The sequence below is a fragment of the Alosa alosa genome, chromosome 6, assembly GCF_017589495.1.
Source record: "Alosa alosa isolate M-15738 ecotype Scorff River chromosome 6, AALO_Geno_1.1, whole genome shotgun sequence".
NCBI classification, from domain to species: domain Eukaryota; kingdom Metazoa; phylum Chordata; class Actinopteri; order Clupeiformes; family Clupeidae; genus Alosa; species Alosa alosa.
In genome coordinates this window covers 22981402-23002365 of record NC_063194.1, presented here as the reverse complement: position 1 = coordinate 23002365, position 20964 = coordinate 22981402, and the positions used below count along the sequence as shown (strand labels likewise).

Below are 20964 nucleotides of genomic sequence, written 5' to 3'. Positions count from 1 at the left end.
ACAAAACTCGCCAGAAGTCCTCATTTAAGGAGTCATTTTTCAAATTGTTCTTCCGGGGGAACATGCCCCCCAACCCCCCCAGCTTTACTCAGTTATCAACTTTCTGTGACTAACACCCCTGCTACTTGAAAAATTTCTAGGGAAACAATAATTGTGGGTACCCAAATCAAAAGCTACGTGATGTTTACTATGAAAAAGGTCCACTCATTGTGCCCACTTAATTATATTTTAGGTTTGACTCAAGTGAAAAGACAATCTACACAATTTCAGTGTACAACTTCTTTTTAATTTGATCTGTGGTTTGTGTAAGCCAAACACAAACATGACAGGGTCTCATGACTGCATGGTTCTTTCCTCAAAAGCAATGGCATTACTCGCCAAGCTTTTAGTAAAGAACCATTCAAGCCAGAGTCCTATTAAAAAATGCAGTGCATCTTGCATTAGCGTTAAATTAACATGAAAAACACACATCATTCCATCATGACAACTTGGTTTTAAAAAAAAAAAAAAAAAAAAAAAAAAAAAAATCTCCAACATGCCTACAATTCACCTAAAAAAAAAAAAAGAGATTTCAGTCATGGGCGTAGTTGAGCGGAGAAGGCGAGCTATTTTATCACAAGTGCAACCTTTCAATTAAAAACACTCCCTTGTCGGCTGCAAAGAGCTTCTTATAAGCAACCCCAGACCACAGGAAGAGGAAGAGACCAAATCAGAGCAGGACGAGACAGACACATGCTGGCAAGGTGACAGCTCTATGATATGGAAGATCTTTTGCAGCAGGTAGAAGAGGCGCACATTCAACCAGAAAGAGGAGTGTGTTGGAGACTTCAGAATATAAATGTGTGTGCACACATACACACACCTCACAAGGTAAGGATGGAAGAAGTCATCTCTCTCTGTGTGTGTATATATGTGTGTGTAATGGGCCATTGTGCCCCTTCACATGGCTTTCACTTTGATCTGCTTCATCTTCATCTGCTTCTTCTCCATCTTCTTTTGCTCACGGCGCTGAGAAGCCTCCTGGTGGATGGAGAGGGAGAGAGATATTAAAATAACTGCTTGCCCTCTACTTTCACTGCAGGAATACTGTAAATTCTACTCTTCCAAAATACTTTTAGTTGCTAACTCTTGTTCTGCGTTTTGAAAAAAAAAAAAGAAAAAGATTTTCAGGGGCTGACAATGAAAAAGCAAAGAATGTAGGTGTCTGACTTTTAAAACACAAATGCAGGTCACTAAAACACACGTGCACCCACACACACCTCCATGCGGCGCTGTCTCTCGGGATCCTCCTCGTTCATGATCCGCTCTTTCTCGGCCCGTTTCTTTTCCTCACGTCGTGTCTGAGCAGCCTCCTGCCTCTGGGCGTGAGTCTGCTTCAGGAAGTTCTCCTCCACGCGTGCACGGTTCCTGTCGGCTTTCTGCTTCCCCTGCACAAGGAGGAAGTCCATGGTGAGGGAGGGCAACATCAGATTTCAAACAGAGAAGACTTCTAGCCTCTAGACTACAGGGAGCTTTTGACCAAGGGTAACACACTGGACAGTATTGGCAAAGTCCTCACACTCCTCTTGTGTCTTTGGTGTTGTGCTGTCCATTAGTCAGTATGTTGCAATGCTAGAGGGACATCATCCGGAAATCAAATTCCTTGTATGCCAGAACATACTTGGCCAATAAAAGCAGATTCTGTTTTCAACCTTGCTTGGTTGAAATGTTTTTGTTTTTTTCCAGGACCAAGAGACCCTGGGTATGCGAGTACCTCTGAGGGGAAACAGGTTATGAACGTGCAGAAAATAAATAGTTTACAAAACTAAAGAGACGATAGAGACTCATTTAATGGAGAAGAAAGCAAACTTTTTACTAGTCAGCAGGTTTGTCATTGGTGTGTTGTCTACTTACCTCTCTGTTTAGGCGGAGTTTCTTGATCTTATCAATGCTGTAGATCACCATGTTTGTCAGAGGCAGCATTGAGTCCATGTCTTTGGGAGATGTATTACCCATCCCAGGCACTAAACAAACACACACACACACACACACACACACACACACACACACACACACACACACACACACACACACACACACACACACACACACACACACACACACACACACAACACACACACACACACACACACACACACACACACACACACACACACACACACCTTATTGCAATTCAAGACAAAAGCTTGTGACAAAAGTGTTCTTGTTCATGGATGTTTTGTTTGTTTACATATGTGTGGTGTGTGATTCTCACCATTAAATGTAAACAGCAGCGTCTTCTTAGTCTCAGGCAGCTTTAAGGGCTGGCCCTCCCTGAAACAAAGCATTTGGGCAGCCATCAGACAACAGTCTCACAACATTCACCTGGCAAACACTGCTTAGCATCGAAGAGCAAGTTAGAGGCCACATACTCTTGCATAACTTTTGGACCAGAGAATTGGTCCGAGAAATGGATGGACTCGATCTTGTCGGCATGGTTGGTGATGTAATGTACCATCTGGAAGAAAGGCAAGCACACAGGAAGAAAAAGGTCATAAATACACACACACACACACACTAAGCTACAGACATCACTCAACAGTAGATCAATCTAATAACCACCAAGGCAAGTCACTCTGCAAACCCCATGGGAATACAGATTGAGATGGCTACAATAAGCTTTGCATGCACTCCTACTTTGCCAATTCACACTCAGCCGTTCACCTTGCTGTCCATCAGGCCGTCCGTGACTTCGCCCATCTCTGAGAGGATGGCCAGAGAGTCAGGGAGGCCGTACTTCGCCCCCGACTTGGGCTTGTCGCTGCAGAACTCGCTCTGAGGGAAGAAATGACACAAGGAGAATGAGACAGGGAGATCTACACATTTACAAAGCCCAGTTATAATATGAAGTCAGGCTTAAACTCTCTCAGGCTTAAAAATGCATTTATACATGACACCATCATAAACCCCAAACAGAACTAAATGGAGTCTCTCTCTTGCCATCTCTTCTTCTCAGCTGCAGATGCTAATGAACACACATCAGCTCTCTTTTCTGACTTACCAGGTCCTGCATCTCCTTCTGCATGCGAGCCATGGCCTTCTTGGTGCCCAGGGCATAGACAAACGTGTCCATATCCTCATCATTCAGTGTAACTTTGATTTGCTGGAGAGAGAGAGAGAGCACTGAGAAAAGGCTTACAGAAATATTGTTTCTACATTAGACATTTTTCTTTCTCCTTGGTTCTGTTTTTGTTCCAGTCTTTATTTTGGTCTGTATAGAAATAACTGCACTTGCCACTTGGTCACAGGCTGGTCTCATCATTCTGGCCAGAACGTTCAGCAGGTCCTGCCTCTTCAGGAACTGGTGGAGAGCAGAAAACACATTTAGCCATGAAGGAGTAAATCATTAGCATTCATTGTTAACTCATCAACCTAGCTAAACCCTTGCGAAGACAACACAATGACGCTGACCCTGATCCCGAGATAAAACCAGTCAAACAAGTCTGGGGCTTCGGTCTGAGGTTAAGACATTAACAGCTCCCCTTTACACCATTTTCACACACACACACACACACACACACACACACACACACACCTTGAGCTGGATGAGCATGCCTTCGCAGCACACACGGCCAGAGCACCAGAGGTTGTAGATGTGCTCATTCTCCTGGTTGAGCTTCCCTGTGCTGGTGGCCTCCTTACTGGTGCCGTCATCACCTGCAGGCACAGACCACAACATCAACACAGACGCTCCACGGATGTTACACCATGTCCATGGCTTCTTGCGATGCGATCGTTAGTGGCGAAACCAATTCGATTACTTGTTTTCAATTGGAATGTCCTAACTAGATGCGACACTGACGTCACACAGTGCTGTGCAACTGCTGCTATGATACTCATATGCAAATATGACACATGAAACCTAACCCTAACCCTAATCCTATAACCCCAATCCTAACCCTTACTTGTTATGACAAAAACCGAATGTCACTTAATAACAGAAGCGTTGTCATAAACGTTTATGACACGTTCATGTCATGTCACTCTTATGTCGACACTGTCAAGTAAAGTGTAACCCTATGTTGTTACATACAGTAGAGTACAGCTCAATCTAGTCTCAGGTCCACTCTTATAGCAAAACAAGCTCATCTTCATTACAATGAAACTATGTGATTATATCGGAACTCCCCCTATTACAGTCGGTCCCGTATTTCCACCGTCTTGCGTGTATGTGTCACTTAATATCCATTTCTATACAAACCAAGACGGCGGACTCCTAAAGAAACGCAACCACCCACACCATAGGTGTATCTAAATTAGCTATGTACCAAAAATTACATTTTACCGTGACTCGAAGAGCTGTAAACAGTGTTGTAAGGCTGTACACAACCGTTTGGAGCTCCAGTGGAATTTTAATTTCATGACGAGAATTCTCGGTTGAAACGGTGTAAATAGGCGACCCATCAGGCCAGCACTATAACTCTGAGCGTGGTAAACAAAATCGGATATTTCAGGCAGTAAATGCTCCCGTTAAGAACCAAACCAGATTTTGTTAAAATCTACACACCTATGGCTCCTGAAAAATGTAAGGTTCATTTAGCAAGTGTTATTTTGAAGTGTTAAAAACATTGTTGTTTTAGAATTTCTGAACAAAAGTGGTGATAATTGGGGGGTGTTTACGATACTGTTCTTCAACAGAGAAGTGGAATGAGTGAAGGGTAGATATTAAAACGTAAAGCGAAGAGTGAACACAAAGGAATGAAAGGAGCAAATGACTAAATTAAGTGAAAAGTGGGGGGAATAAAGTGACAGCAAGTATGAAACGAGTGAAGAGAGGCTGTTACCCACCTACGAGGGCAAAATTATTCTCAAGCAGCTCACGGTGCGAGTTAAACCAGGTGTGCGCCAGGCGGCTGTTCTTGTTCTTGCCGATGATGTAGTTCATGATGTAAGCCAGCAGGCCGGTCACCATAAGGATCTCCATGTAGTAGCTCTCCCAGCTGTTCTGCAGGTGGGCTGGGACCTGAAGACCACGCCAAGAGACAAAAACAGCCGACAGTCATGATCCTGTCTACGGGCCCTCAGGTGAGTCAACCTCAAGGTCAAGGTCAGGACAGGTGTCCACGAGCTTCAGGTGTGTAAGCGGAAGAAGTGTGTAGAACCTAAGTGCAATTAGTGGTGGGGAGAGACAGTGCGTCCTACCTCTCGCAAGATGAGGGTGTTGTCCTTGAAAGAGGGGTTCGCCTTGGTGTCGTAACCCTCAAACTCATCAGTGTCGTACTTGCTGTACTCCTGATCCTGCAAGAGTGACGCATAATGGACAGTGTACAGGTGTTTTTACCTTAATTTCTTTCTAGATAAATAATCTCTCTCTCTCTCTCTCTCTCTCTGCCCATGAACTCTGTACTGCTTTGCCATTTGACTTAGCAAAGTATAAGACACTAATAATATCCCCCGATGCGACTAGGTCATGTTGTTTAGACAGTCTTATCTTCAAGCTTTGAGAGCAGTGGTTCTCTGAAGTGGCCACATTGAAAGAGGCCTTGCGTATATTCTGCTTTACAACCAAATCCTCTTAAGTCCGAGCTTCAGTCCCCATGCTACTCTCTCAATGATCCCACATTCACTGCTCACCCCCATCCCAACACACACACACACACGCTCACCTGCGTGTCCCCATCATAGAACTCATCCTGACCATCCTCTGTTTCCACGGTGGCCTCATCATCGTCCTCTTCGTCGACAGGTGCTGAAGGCGCTGCCCGAGGCGGGGGAGGGGCTGTCTCAGCCTCTGTGCCCTGGTCCTCGCTCACGTCCTCAAACTCAGCGAAGTCGTTGTCGTCAAACTCGGCCAGGTCCTCACTGTCATCAAAGTCGTCGTTGTAGCGGCCCCTGATAGCCGGGAGGGCCAGCAGCAGGAGCACAGGCACCACGAGCAGCAGCGCACTCTTCATGGTGTTGGATCTGCGGACAGCAAGAGCGAGAGAGAGAGAGAGATAGAGAGAAAGAAAGAAAGAAAGAAAGAAAGAAAGAAAGAAAGAGAGAGCTAAACAGTCAGACTGCAGAGGACTACGTACTTCCAGAAAAAACAACTTTGAAAAGACCCATAGGTCTAAATTCAGCTGCTAAGGACAAAGACCTTGGCACACACTGATGATGCATCCCCCTTCTGAGAGTCTCAACACAGGACTAGTTTGTGGCCTCTGGTATGTACAGTCACCCTACAGTTACTTGATACATCGAAATATTAAAACAGTAAGTATACTATTTGGTAAAGAAGTACACACCATATCATTTTTTTTTATCTATTACTTAGAATGCATTCCTTAAGCTGTGAACATTTACTAGACATCGCTATGGCTTACGAACAACTCCGAGACGATGGAGAGAAGATTATGCTCAAAACTGCTTAGTCCCAAAAGCTAAGCAACTGCTTATACTGACACCTGCCTAACCGACTCCCTGTAGCATAGGACTATAAGGGTCTTGACTCGAAAACTTGTAAAACACATTCTTTGGATTAATAACGTTAGAACTATTAAGAATAATGTTTTCGCATTGTATTTTGACAATATTGGAAAAATCTGAACTTGATGTTATAGAAGCTCAAAATGACAGTTAGAAAGTTAGCACTCAGATCCAACATTAAACACAAAACACGTTTACTGTTTCATTAACAGATAGTTTAAATCGCAACTGTCCCACTGGAAGGGTGTTGGGGCAACTGCACAGTCCAAATGTAACTGATTACCTTCGTAGGCTAACAAGTTGATTAGATGGCAAGCTAATAGGCATTCTAACCACGTCCAAGTGTCTTGGTTTATAAGAACAAGCGAAGTTGTGAAGAAGCACACACGAACGTAAGTCAAGCCATGTAGCTAGCTAAACGATTCTGCTTTATTTGTCCGTAAGTTAACCCAGATCTATGACAGACATGACACTCGGTTTCATAGCTAGCTCAACTCATGCAGCTACCCGGCTAACTCCAACGTCTAGCTCAAACAACATGAACACCGTCAAAGCCATCGATTAACCTTATTTCAGGGCACATTGTCCACAAATTCAACTACGATCACGGTCAACTAACTTGCTTCTGTCTTTAAAATGACACATAGCCATCTACTGTCAGTGTGAATAATTAGCTCACTACTTACTGTTGATAGTAACCAGGTTAGCATTTAAACCCATCCCCCACATACTGTATGGAAGAAATGCTAGTCTTCTACCTTACCCTTGGTTAGCATACGATAAGTAGCTTACAAGTATAACAGCACAGCATGGCAGGACACTCATTTACATTCCCTGCCATGAAATAAGTATGTTTTTATAAATATATATTTATACCATGTGTGGCACATATTATTACCTTATCGGGCAGATTCTCGTGATCTTCGAAGAAGCACGACCAGGAGCTTCCTCAAGTACTTCACACTAGTTCCCAGGTCCCAGCTTATATTTAGCTACGTGCTAGCACCCCATGGGCAATGACAGGGTGTGTGAACCCAGCTATAACAAGTTGCATTTAAAGGGACCACGGTTGCCAAATCAACTCAGGTTGGGCAGAGAGCACAGGTCAGAATTTTTTTATGATGTTTGTTCTACTCCAAGATGCATAAGCAGCCCTTTTTTCTAGAAAGGTGAGGTGGAAACAAATCAGATCCTTGATTAGAAACCCGCTTCAACCCTCTCTGGTGGAAATATTCGTTGATTTATGGATGATTTCCCATTTACCCCACGTGTCAGTTGCGTGAACAATTCATTATATATCATTATTATCATTATTATGAATAATTTGATTATTTATTTCAAAGAACACAACTTTGGAGGCCTGCACTAGCCTTTAAAAGGCGTTGTTTTTACTTAACGGAACTTGCATTTGACCATATCCTTCAGAACAGGATTTTCACCACACACGTGTATTGTTGCCGTTTTCACTTACTTTTAAGGGGAGGAGGCAGGAATCCAAGAAAAAAGTCGGGGGTGAAAAACAGTGGACGTCGGTGGGACGAGGCCGAACAGATTTAATCAGATATTCAAGTCTAGTGCGAGGATAACAAGGGTCCTGTTCTTCTCCATCTTGCCAACATTTAAAACAGTCGTTGCCCGAGCACTGCAGGTTTATGCTAACGAAATTCATTTGTTTCTTTGTTTGACGCTAGCACGCTGCGCAGCTAACCTAGCAGCAGTTCGCAGGAGATATGACCTAGCTAACGTTAACCATTACTTTCTCTTGTGGATGGAACGCAATATTGTTAGGGACATTTTTCTGAAAATAGTTACACATATATCGTGACCAGTTTGTACTTTCAGTTAACCTGCTGTTATAATAGAACTTTACATGGCCAGAGAGATGTCGCTACACGGTAAACGAAAAGAAATTTATAAATACGAGGCGCCATGGACAGTGTACGCTATGAATTGGAGCGTGCGGCCCGACAAGCGGTTCCGTTTGGCACTTGGGAGCTTTGTGGAAGAATACAACAACAAGGTAGGATGTGATATTTTTTACGATGATTTTATGCTTCGTAGAATTGTCCAACTGAAACTTGTCCTAGTTATTTAGACAATTCATGACTTGTATAACGTACACAAATTTGAGAAGATCCTCTTGTATTCCTACACCGATGCGTTGTAGTATATCTGTAGTTTTCACAATGCTCAAACCCCTCAAAACAGCTCCGATAAGCTTGAAATGCTTTGCTGTGTGTCTCTGTGTGTGTGTGTGTGTGTGTGTGTGTGTGTGTGTGTGTGTGTGTGACCATTTGTGCATGCACCTGTGTTGTGGGTGATCACAGGTGCAGATTGTGGGTCTGGAAGAGGAGAGTTCAGAGTTTGTTTGCAGGAATACCTTCGATCACCCTTACCCCACCACTAAGCTCATGTGGATTCCAGACACCAAGGGCATGTACCCCGACCTCCTCGCCACCAGTGGGGACTACTTGCGCATCTGGAGGGTGAGCAGTTCATACTTCATATATACAGCTTGATTATTACACTGTAGAGGCTGTTTACAAGAGCATAGATTATCTTCATATTTTGCGCAGGTCAGTGACACGGAGACACGCCTTGAGTGCCTGTTGAACAACAACAAGAACTCCGACTTCTGTGCGCCACTAACATCCTTTGACTGGAACGAGGTGGACCCTAATTTACTGGGTGAGAGAAGATGCAACTTCTTCTGCCTGGAGTCCGTGTCATGTTTTTGTCTGTAGTTTGCATGTCTCCTGACTGGTTGTAGTGAATGTATGTAAATGTTTTGATTTGGCTCTATTTCTGAGATAAAGTGTTCAGAGGTGTGTGTGTGTGTGTGTGTCTGGATGGCGCTGACTGTGTGTGTGTGTGTGTGTGTGTGTGTGTGTGTGTGTGTGTGTGTGTGTGTGTGTGTGTCTTTGTCTGGATGGCGCTGACTGTGTGTGTGTGTGTGTGTGTGTGTGTCTGTCTGTGTGGATGGCGCTGACTGTGTGTGTGTGTGTACACTTGTGAAGAGCTGATTGTAACTGTACCCGTTTCCTCTCCAAGGCACCTCCAGTATCGACACCACCTGTACTATCTGGGGACTGGAGACGGGTCAGGTGTTGGGCCGCGTGAACCTGGTGTCTGGCCATGTGAAGACCCAGCTTATCGCCCACGATAAAGAGGTGAGCAGATGGATCAAAACCTAGTCACTCTAAATGACCGTTGAATATATAGAAAATGCAAATGCATATTTCCTCAAGCATGAACATGTTACCTCTGGTGCCAACATGCTGCTGAATTGTGCTGGTCATGTCCACATCAATTATTTATTAACTCTGTATGGACTTCAAAAGACAGGAATGTAATGTTCCTTTCTGTGCTTATATTATAATTATACACTTAGCTGACTTAAGTTCAAACAGCAACTTAACAGTACAGATACAAATTTCCATGTTAGCTCCATGTTGTACCGGTTGCACTACAGAAACACCCGTGTACTTTATTACAGTGCATGAAAATGCGCTGTACTGTTCTTAGACTTAACATTAGGCTGATGACATCACAATGGGCTAATTAACTTGATTTGCACCTGTATCAACGTCCAGCTGCTCATCTAGGCCCTATCAAAGAATCAGTTCAACTGATTGCACCTGTATCAACTGCTTTCTGCTGAACTAGGCCATCTCTCTCTGTGTCTCTCCATTCTACAAGGATATAAGGCACATTTCAACCAACTTTCTATCCATTCATCCTCTTCAAACCATTCACTCATCCACCCATTAAACTATCCATCAACACCCATTAACCAATCTGCCTATCAACATCCATTACACTATCTACATTTTTAAAACTATATACTCTGTCTTAGGCTTTAAGCATACAATATGGCTCTATTAAGACTGCCGTTAAGCAATTAGAATCCTAGGCCAGGTGGCCAGGCAATATTAAACCTCATCTACCTAGTTCAGTCATTCCAACTATTAAACCTCATCTACCTAGCAAATAATTTAACCTTTTAAACTATCCACCTATTTAACTGTTCAGTCATTCCAACTATATTAAACCTTATCTACCTAGTTGTCATTCCAACTATATTAAACCTCATCTAGCTAGCAAATAATTTAACCTTTTACACTATCCACCTATTTAACTGTACAGTCATTCCAAATATATTAAACCTCGTCTACCTAGCAAATAATTTAACCTTTTACACTATCCACCTATTTAACTGTACAGTCATTCCAACTATATTAAACCTTGTCTACCTAGCAAATAATTTAACCTTTTAAACTATCCACCTCTGTTCAGTCATTCCTACTATATTAAACCTTATCTACCTAGTTCAGTCATTCCAACTATATTAAACCTCATCTACCTAGTTCAGTCATTTCAACTATATTAAACCTCATCATGTTGGTTGCCAATTAGCACATCATCTGTTTTAACAATATATTTCACACCATATGTTTTGCATTTTTATGCACTGGTCATTCCCTGCTGCTCAACTAGGCCCCATCAAAAAGCCAGTTAAACTGATTGCACCTGTATGAACTGCTTTCTGTTGAACTAGGCCAACTCTCTCTGTGTCTCTCCATTCTACAAATAAGGCACATTCCATCCAACTTTCTATCCATTCATCCTCTTCAAACCATTCACTCATCCACCCATTAAACTATCCATCAACATCCATTAAACAATCTGCCTATCAACATCCATTCAACTTTCTGTCTCAACATCCATTACACTATCTACATTTAACTTTTAAACTATATACTCTGTCTCAGGCTTTAAGCATACAAACTGGCTATGTTAAGACTATATATCCTGTTCAACTGTTTCTTCTGCCCACAACTGTTTGTCATTCCAACTATATTAAAGGAGAATTCCGGTGTGATATTGACCTAAAGTGTATTGAAACATGATACCGAGTGTGAACGTATGTCTCATAGCCCATCTCGGCTTGTCCCCTGCACTCCAAAATCTGGCGCTAGTTAGCCGATGCTACCAACAGCTTTTTCAATAGTGGTGCTTCGGCATCGGGCTAGCCATGCAAATAAATCACTGTTTTACACCCATTTACGAGGCTCAATGTATCTCCACACTTCATTGGTAGACTTCCGAGGGCCCTGACATTTAAAACGAGACATTGAGAACTTTGAAAAAGCACTGGTAGTTTACTTACAAGACGGACAGTACCTTCACGAAGTTTAGCGTTTGCAGCCATCTTGAATTTAGTCACGATAAGTCGAGCAACGAGTAAGAATGAACAGGTATGATAAGGGATCAGATTCCAAAAATAATTCAGTGGAAATGCATGGATTCCAGTTTCTTCCAGTAGCAGCATGTTGTTTCAATACACTTTAGGTCAAAATCACACCGGAATTCTCCTTTAAACCTCATCTACCTCACAAATAATTTAACCATTTAAACTATCCACCTATTTAACTGTTCAGTCATTCTAACTGTATTAAACCTCATCTACCTAGCAACCAAAATAGTTTGTTTTTACTCTGTATGATATTTTACATCATATTTTTTGCATTTTCATGCACTGTATTTCCTTCAGGAAATGCTTTTCTAGTTTACATCTGTTCCCCTTCCTCCTGCTGTCTGCAGGTGTATGACATAGCCTTCAGTCGTGCGGGTGGAGGCAGGGACATGTTTGCGTCGGTCGGCGCGGATGGTTCAGTGCGGATGTTCGACCTGCGGCACCTGGAGCACAGCACCATCATCTATGAGGACCCTCAGCACCACCCGCTGCTGCGCCTCTGCTGGAACAAGCAGGACCCCAACTACCTGGCCACCATGGCCATGGACGGCATGGAGGTCTGTCCATCTACTCACCTATACACGTAAATGTGACCATGCAAGGCGAAACCAGTCGTCTTGCGCACAGTGCTATTTTGAGAAAATCCACGATAAACAAACGTACGGGTTAAAATGTCGAATTTCACGTTTTCGCATAATTCGACAGTATACAGCCTACACTTTCATATTGTGAACAAATTTCACGGGTAAACATACGTTTTGACTGTTAAACCCTGACTTTATTTAGGTGAAGATTAAACACATTACATTACATTACATTACATTACATTTGGCTGACGCTTTTTAACCAAAGCGACTAACAACATGGTAAACAGTATGTTTTGGAACAATTCTCACAATTTTAGGACAGTTTAAAAAAACATTAGAGTACAGTAAGAATAAGTAAGGCCGGTGAGTGCTGTTTTAACAGTTACTTGTCAGTTTAAAACGGCTGGTGAGTGCTAGGATCAGTAAGACTTGTTGTAAGTGTTGCTATGAGAGTAGATGTTCTCTAAAGAGCTGGGTCTTCAGGAGTTTTTTGAAAGTGGAAAAGGATGTCCCTGCCCTTGTAGGAACTGGCAGTGTGTTCCACCAACGAGGAACAACAGATGAGAAAAGTTTGGATTGGCTTGAGCCGCATCGGGTGGTAGAGCTAGACGCCGCTCGGCCAGAGGAGCGAGCGGTCTGGAGGTAGTGTAAGTCTGTATGAGGGCATTCAAGTAGGTGGGAGCAGAACCGGAGACTACTTTGTAGGCAAGCCGTTAGAGACTTGAATTTGATGCGGGCCACCATAGGTAGCCAGTGTAGCTGGATGAGCAGCGGGTAACATGTGCCCTTTTGGGTTGGTTGTAGACCAGGGCGCCCACCCGTTCTGGATCATCTGAAGTGGTTTCACTAAGCAGGCTGGGAGACCTGTCAGGAGGGCATTGCAGTAGTCGAGTCGTGAGATGACTATTGCCTGAACCAGAAGTTGGGTAGCATCTTGAGTCAAGTCCTGATTTTCCGTATGTTGTAGAGTGCAAACGGCATGACCGGGCTTAATTGAGGCAACATGATCTGAGAAGTTTAGTTGGTTGTCAAGAACAACTCCTAGATTTCTTTTGCAGTCCTAGTCGGTGAAACAGACAGGGAGTCAAATTTGATGTTGATGTCGTGGTGTATGGTAGGTTTAGCTGGGATGACCAGCAGTTCAGTCTTTGAGAGGTTCAGCTGGAGGTGGTGTGCCTTCATCCATGTAGCTATGTCTGAAAGGCAATCCGAGATCCGTGCTGAAACCAGGGGGGTCGCCAGGTGGAAAGGACAGATAGAGCTGTGTGTCGTCTGCATAGCAGTGGTATGAGAAGCCGTGTGAACGGATAATCTTTCCCAAGGAGGTGGTGTAGATAGCAAAGAGAGGGGGGGCCCAGCACTGAGCCCTGGGGACCCCTGTGGTGAGATGGTGAGGTGCGGATAGCTGACCCAGCCATGATAACGCTAAACGAAAGGCCCTGTGAGGTAGGATTCAAACCAGGAGAGAGCAGAACTGGAGATTCCCATGTCAGCGGTAGTATAGAGAGAAGGATACGGTGATGAACCGCGGTCAAAGGCAGCCGATAAGTCAAGCAGAATGAGTACTGATGACCCGGCGGTCGCCCTGGCTTTTTTAAGGCTTCTGTTACAGACAGCAGAGCCGTTTTCGTAGAGTGGCCGCTTTTGAACCCAGACTGATTTGGATCCAGAAGGTTGTTCTGTGAAAGGAAGTCAGAGACCTGTTTGGAGACTGCTCGCTCAATGCCTTTGGATAGGAAAGGCAGTAGTGAGACAGGGCGGTAGTTCTCGACTTGAGCAGGGTTGAGAGAAGCTTTCTTAAGTAACGGTGTTACCGGGCCATTTTGAACGCTGTTGGAAATGTGCCGGAGGTTAGCGAGGCATTGATCACATGTGTGATAGCTGGAGCGATGGTCGGGCTGATGGACTGAAGTAGGCTCGTAGGTATAGGGTCCAGCGAGCATGTGGTAGGACGGCTGCATGTCAGGAGTCTGGACACTTCCCTCTCGGAGAGAGGCGTGAATGCTGAAAAAGATGTTCCAGCAGTCCCTAGAAGTTGTAGGAGTGCGGTATCTGAGTCAGATGCGTTGAGTGGGCATGTAGAGAATTGACTGCTGATTGCCGCCACTTTGTTTGTAAAAAATGAGGCGAGGGTATCTGCAGTAAGGCTGGATGGAGGAGGAGGCAGCTGAGGGTTGAGTAGCAATTTGAAGGTTGAGAAAAGTTTTCGAAAGTGTCTGTAGCTGTTGATTTTGTCATGGTAGAAAGCAGTCTTAGCAGCAGTGATGCTGGCTGAGAAGGAGGTCAGGAGTGTCTGGTAGTTTTTGAGGTCGTTAGCATTAGCAGTCATTCCATTTGTCCACGCCGCTATAAGGTTTTACGGTAGAGCTAAAATGTAGCCTACTCATTAGGCTACTCGTTACTCAATGTGTAAGCTCTCTATCGTTCTTGGCAGATGTAACCGAATATGAATGTGAAAGACTTTCCTTTCAGGGCACGGTCAAAAGCACATTTGCGTCATTAGACAGACCAGGCGTCATTTTACAGACCAGGAGAAGTACTATTAATAAGTACATTTTAAACAAGTGTCCACTTGGACTCTTAACATTATATTACATTCTTTATTTGGTATTTTGTAAAACCCATTTTATCCTAAGCAACTTTAAAACTGTTAGTCATGTTGGCTGCAGATTGTCTAATTTCTGCTCATCCCCCGCATCTGCTAGGTGGTGATTCTGGACGTGCGTGTGCCCTGCACGCCGGTCGCTCGGCTCAATAACCACCGCGCGTGCGTCAACGGCATCGCCTGGGCACCTCACTCCTCCTGTCACATCTGCACAGCAGGTGAGCGACTAGTACAAACACACACGCACACACGCAGGCCCAGGCAGGAGAGGGACACACGCCTCTACACGCGTGTCCCTCAGCCCTGGCTCCAAACTACACATCGCATTATACACCGCCCACACAGAATGCACACACTTATTCACACCGACACTGACACGTATACACACACACACACACACACACTCACACCGACATTTACTCACACAGACATTATGCAACAGCTGCAGTTAGGACTGGGGGTATGTTGGGTTGGAGTTCTGATTACACCCCTCCTTGTAAAGACGCCATGCTCAATGACACACACACACACACACACACACACACACACTTTTGCTGCCATTACTTTCTGGCTCGGCTCTTCCGTAGCGCCACCCAGCCTGACACCAGGCTCATGTGTGTCCCATGGGCTCGTTTGTGCTGTAGACCAGACAACAGTTGTCTTTACCACGCGCCCTGCTCTCTTTCACCCTCACTGTAGCGGACGATCACCAGGCGCTCATCTGGGACATCCAGCAGATGCCACGAGCCATCGAGGACCCCATCCTGGCCTACACGGCCGAGGGCGAGATCAACAATGTGCAGTGGGCTTCCACCCAGCCCGACTGGATCGCCATCTGCTACAACAACTGCCTGGAGATCCTGCGTGTGTAAACGCTCAGAAAGGGAGGAAACGCATCAGGAAGATTTGTGTGTGTGTGTGTGTGGGTGTATTGTGGTTGAAGGCCTTGATGTTGAAGGACTGAAGATGGAAGCAGAATATCTTAGAGCCCTGAGGGTGATATGATTATGGGCCTTAAGAGGATTGTAGAGGATGGCTGTGGGTAGAGAGCAGTGAATGTTTCTAACTGGACTGAAGCCTGCTCCTTAGGAACTGACGATACGTGGAACACAGCTTCGTTGTGTCTGTGTGTCTGTATGGATTCTGGTATGTGTATACACCATTACACAGTCTAAATAATTATTCCGGACTTTTGGACATTCAGAATGTTTCTGTGCAGCATTTTATGACCATTTGGGTCTACTGGAAGGTGTAACAGAAAGCGACTGAAATATTGTTAACTGAAGTTAAGTTTGCAAACAACAAAACAAAGCTGGCATATTCTTTTGTATGTTGTGAATATCATGTGTAATGATAGTGTAACACATTCATTTAAAATTGCAAATAGATGCACAGACGGTTTCATTTTTTTGATCATAATGTCCTCTGGACAGGTCAGTACCCTGTTAGTATTCCTGTCGAGATTGTTAGATTTTGTACGTGGGAGTTATTTTAAGATAAACCATCACAGAAGACGCTGTAATCATGAGAATGCACCTGACTGTATGGTAGATAAAAAAAAAAAAAAAAAAAAATCCACAAGAAAGTGAAGAACTGAAGCAGCACTTCTGAGGGTGCTATGTTCGTTTTCAAATATGCAAAAGCATTCTTCAGCTCAACAGTCAAAGGGTATAATTATATTCAAACGCTTTCATCAGCACCGTTCTAACGGTACACTGCAGATAATGGCAGTAGGCCTACGCGGAAGTGTACTCTTCCCCAGAAAAAGGATAATGCTGTAGCTTTCTCCTTCTGTTATAATCACTGTATAGCCTCTTAGTGTTTTTTATTTTAAGGTCTGGTCCTTTGCATGTTGAAAACAGGAGATTGTGTATATTCATATAAATCTTATCTACTCAGTCATGTCATATTTGGTTTAGTGTGTTCTATAGTTTGTTTAGTTTTGTTGCTAGGAAGGGTTGATGTGTAGTCTAACTACAGAATTCTGACTTTGCAGTCATCTGTAAATCCTGTGCTTTTCATGCCGTTGTAGCCACTTGTTTTAACATCTTTGTTATTTTGCAAACAGTGTGACTAGTGAAGGATTTGTGTAGTCCCAAGCAGTGACTGAGTTTTGTATTTTAATAAACAATTCTTGTTTTAAAATTGACTTAAATTTTCTTGCTTCGCAACAGTTGACAGTGTAAAGAACTGAATTCTTTGTCAGTTTGAACATAGAGGCAGCAATTCTTAATTTGATTATATATGTATATACATTGTGTACATACATACATACATATACATTTTAATGAGAGCCTATGCAATATTTGTTTGCACCCTCAATAATTGTTATGTTGGCTCCTGTTACCTGTCCTAGCTTTGAACATGATTTGCTGGGTAATTCAGTTAATGTTAGGGCTGTCTAGGCAGGTTTGAAATAGAGACACATCTGTCAATCACATTTCTAACAAAACAGCAGAAATGACACCAGAAGCTTTCAGATATCTGTATTTACATCTATTTACTACTTTGTGTTATAAATCAATCTTCAATCTAAAAAAGGAAACGGTAATGATTGTGTGCTTTAGGAAACCTTTACGTACAAGTAAAAGTTAGAACCTTGGATACATTCACCAGCTCCTGGACTGTCCATGATGTCCATCTAACACTTCCAAAGTGATTGGCAGCCACTGTCCACCACTACTGTCAAGTCTTGCCAGCTCCAGAACAAGTATCCACCCACTATGGGTGCAGCATCTGTCACGTGAGTCATCTCACACATTTGTTTATCGGGCATACACTTAAAAAAACAAAAACGTGAAACAATCCATGTGAGTAAACAACCAACTCACCATGAGTGTGGATTATGTAACACAAATATATAAATATATATATATATATACACACACACACATTCAAATACACACATTATGAATGTCATTTACAAGGGCATTTCTGTCAATGCCACACCATTCACAGAGTTCCATTATCTAAGCATGATACACAGGTACAACACACACCATGATCCATGTCTAACGTTCCAGGCAGTTTGTTACAAAAATCAGGTCCTCCAAATCTCAACATGGTCAGGGGACAGTGGAGCAAGAGTGCAATAGAAAATGACATGCCAGACAGTGACTTGTCCTTCAACCACAAATACTGAATAACGGCAAAGGGCCTTGACCTGTAGTCCTTGTGAACCGTGTATATGAACTTTGCCCTGGTCAGGTGTGTGTGTGATACAGTGGTTACCACATTCTAGTAGAGATGAGACTGTCAATGAACTGTCTCTCAGGACTCAAAAAACAGCACCTGAAATATATTATATTATTATCTATTATGGCTTTTCCTCTGGTTACGACTGTGGTTAGTTTGAGATAAACCAGTCCCACTATCCCGTTAGGTCTCTGAAGTATGGACAGTAAGCAATTTACTGTTGTCCAACGGTGACAACCAGAAAGACACAACGTAGTCAATTATCATCAGTTATCAGCTCAAACTCTGGACATGTTACATACAACATACACTGGACATGTTACATGCAACGCATGTTCACCAAACAGGCTTCCGCCCATCAAACTTCATACAGGACAGCCAATGTGTCTGCTCTTGTGTGAAATATTACAGTAGAAATAACATGACCATGGAGTTATTTTAGCTTTCATTTCACCAAAAAGCTGCCATGCTCCATGCTAAATGACAACAACATCCAGAGAGCCTGAGCAAAAACACTACTGGCACAAACTAGAGAAAAGTGCTACATTCTTCAGAATCTCTATTCAAAGTGAGGGTCCGCTTGATTTGAGATACCCACTATTTCCCATAAATAGATAGTATAAAAACATTAGATTGGTTTCAAGAAAAGAAACTTCAAGAAATCTCAAAAGTCCCTGATCAGAGTATATGCTTCTATGTGTATATGTGCACATGCATTTGTGCTGGCCTTTGGCAGTGTGGCAGCTGGTAGAGTCTCACTTCATTTGGTTGACCCATTACAATTACTACTACTGCAAACTGTAATAACGGTAATTACGGATACGTCATAAGAAACATTTTTACCGATAGCAAACATATTTTGAAAAAGACAATGAATCAAATGAATTCTCAGTGAAAGCTATTACTTGGTGTTGTAACATTATCAGTATTGAATTCTTCAAAAAGTGGGGAGTATACTCAAGAGGATCATTTTGAAACATTATCCTGTGTGAACCTCCCAACTGGACAGCAGAACATGCCTGGCATTTGAAGTTTCAAATATATATTTATATGGATTTAAAAGCACAAAAGTATGTGTATGTTTGTCTATGTCTTTTTCTCTTCTGCTCGGTCTTTCTCTCTCTCTCTCTTTCTCTCTTTCTCTTTCTCTCATCCACTAGCTTTGGTGTTTTCTGTCCGTCAATAGTTGGAGTATGGAGTATGGACGCAGTCTCTGTTGGAGTGAAGCAGGGAGACCGAAATGGGGACTGAGAAAAACAAGCACCAAGGTGCCCTGTGTCTGGGCAGCCTGTAGGTGGCGCTGAGCTTGGAGGGGACGACTGCAGAGGATGAAGTGCTGGTGTGACAGAGGGGGGTTTAGAGGCGAGGTGTGTTTGTGTGTGTGTGTGTGGTGTGTGTGTGTGTGTGTGTGGTGTGTGTGTGTGTGTGTGGGGGGGGGCTTCTAGCTGGCGGGCAGGACAGGGTCGGACACGTGCCGCTGGATCTCGGTGGGGCTGCTGGGAGCCTCCAGGCTGTCGGGGAGGGAGGGGAAGCGCAGGCTGCCGCACAGCAGTCCAGAGAGCTGGGGGGACTGGGAGGGGTCCTCCGCACCTTGGCCCTTGCCCTGAGGCTGGGCTGTGGGCTGGGGCCTGACCTGGTCCAGTGGCTGGGCCGAGGACACAGGGAGACCGGGCTGCTTCTCCATCTCCGGAGACATGGACATGGTGTCGTCGGAGGCCACAGTCAGGTGGATGCCACTGGACAGTGAGTCTGATGACCTGTGCTGGAAGTTTTCTAACTCAGGGCTCTGTTGGAGAAAGGCAGAGGTTGAGACACAGACATGGGAGGAGGCTTATAGAGATGACATTACTACTAGGAGGAGCTGAATGTTTCCTTAGTAGTACTTAGTAGTACTATTTCATGACACTGCCATAAACTGTACTACTGGTATGTCTACTGTGTGCCAATCCCATATTCCCACATATCTGAGGAATGTATCTGGGCATTGCTGCTGAACACATTGTCAACTGGAGCACTTTAGTAATCAGTGGCTACTTGTATTATCCAATCAAAACAATAACAACTGGTCATGTCGTTGCCTGGCAACATCGCTCAAAAAGTTGTCCTTAAAGCTGCAGTTGGCAAGTCTGACAGATTGAGGGGACTTAGCCAAAATTTTGAAGGTTTACAACTCTCATGCCCCTCCCCCACTACCACCGAGCACCCTCTAATCGAGTTTGTGCTCGTCAGTGCGCACCAGGCTGCACCAGACTGTGATTGACAGTCAGATCTAACACAGCCCTTCTCTGATTGGACCAGAAGAACCAGGAGCTGTGGATTTTTGCAAAACAAATAACAGGCTCTAGGTGGAGGTAGAAGTGCGGGTTTTTTTCTAAAACCTGCTGATTTATGTTGTTCTGTCGGAGCATAGTGTCGGTTTTAGTGAATATGATCAAAAAAATCTTGCCAATTACAGCTTTAAGGTGATGCTACACAGGGCAATGTTGTTGAGCAATTGTGGCTTGACACTTTCCCATTGAGACCGGGCAATATAATTTCAATCTGAACAATTTTTGATTGTTTTGGGCAACTTTTTGAGATCATCCAATCAAATGCTAGCAGCAAACCTCATGACTATCTGTGAGCAATCATACATGACTCATCTCCATCAGGTGAGCTGCTCTGCCACCCTCACCTTGACCAGGTCGTTGATCTGGATGGGTGGGGGGACGGGGGGGTTGACGGTGTGCAGCACCTGTGCGCCGCTGGGGGTGTAGAGGTTGGAGGGGGGCGGCGCTGACACGACGCTGTAGGCCGGCGGCACGGGCGCCATCTGCCTCTGGAGCAGCTGCAGGATCACGTTGATGTCTGCCGTCATCCGCGTCTCCAGCCTG

The 20964-nt window shown here is 44.0% G+C and overlaps 3 protein-coding genes across 4 annotated transcripts in view; 1 reads left to right on the top strand and 2 right to left on the bottom strand.

The window, feature by feature from the left end:
- Nucleotides 1–264: 264 nt before the first annotated feature.
- ccdc47 (coiled-coil domain containing 47) lies at nt 265–7484 on the bottom strand. Its single transcript, XM_048246949.1, has 13 exons — nt 7346–7484; nt 5646–5943; nt 5182–5277; nt 4828–5002; nt 3575–3696; nt 3275–3340; nt 3041–3142; nt 2704–2814; nt 2412–2497; nt 2255–2313; nt 1894–2003; nt 1260–1427; nt 265–1020 (listed from the first exon to the last, which is right to left on the bottom strand). Exons 2-13 carry the CDS (start codon nt 5931–5933, stop codon nt 940–942), a joined length of 1464 nt encoding a protein of 487 aa, XP_048102906.1. The 5' UTR covers nt 5934–5943; nt 7346–7484; the 3' UTR covers nt 265–939.
- Nucleotides 7485–7866: 382 nt separating this feature from the next.
- dcaf7 (ddb1 and cul4 associated factor 7) lies at nt 7867–17041 on the top strand. Of its 2 annotated transcripts, none has more exons than XM_048246951.1 (7): nt 7867–8467; nt 8775–8933; nt 9024–9135; nt 9499–9617; nt 12052–12261; nt 14997–15114; nt 15596–17041. In XM_048246951.1, exons 1-7 carry the CDS (start codon nt 8318–8320, stop codon nt 15766–15768), a joined length of 1041 nt encoding a protein of 346 aa, XP_048102908.1. In that variant the 5' UTR covers nt 7867–8317; the 3' UTR covers nt 15769–17041. The 2 variants fall into 2 exon arrangements, with proteins under 2 accessions (XP_048102908.1, XP_048102907.1); XM_048246950.1 differs by having other exon boundaries at nt 7905–8467; nt 15593–17041.
- A 326-nt stretch (nt 17042–17367) lies between these two features.
- The window catches only part of kcnh6a (potassium voltage-gated channel, subfamily H (eag-related), member 6a), a 44024-nt gene continuing 40427 nt past the window's right edge, over nt 17368–20964 (bottom strand). Inside the window, 2 exon segments of the mRNA XM_048246948.1 lie at nt 17368–19877; nt 20766–20961. Of these exon segments, the coding sequence (XP_048102905.1) occupies nt 19533–19877; nt 20766–20961 (541 nt within the window). The 3' untranslated portion in view covers nt 17368–19532.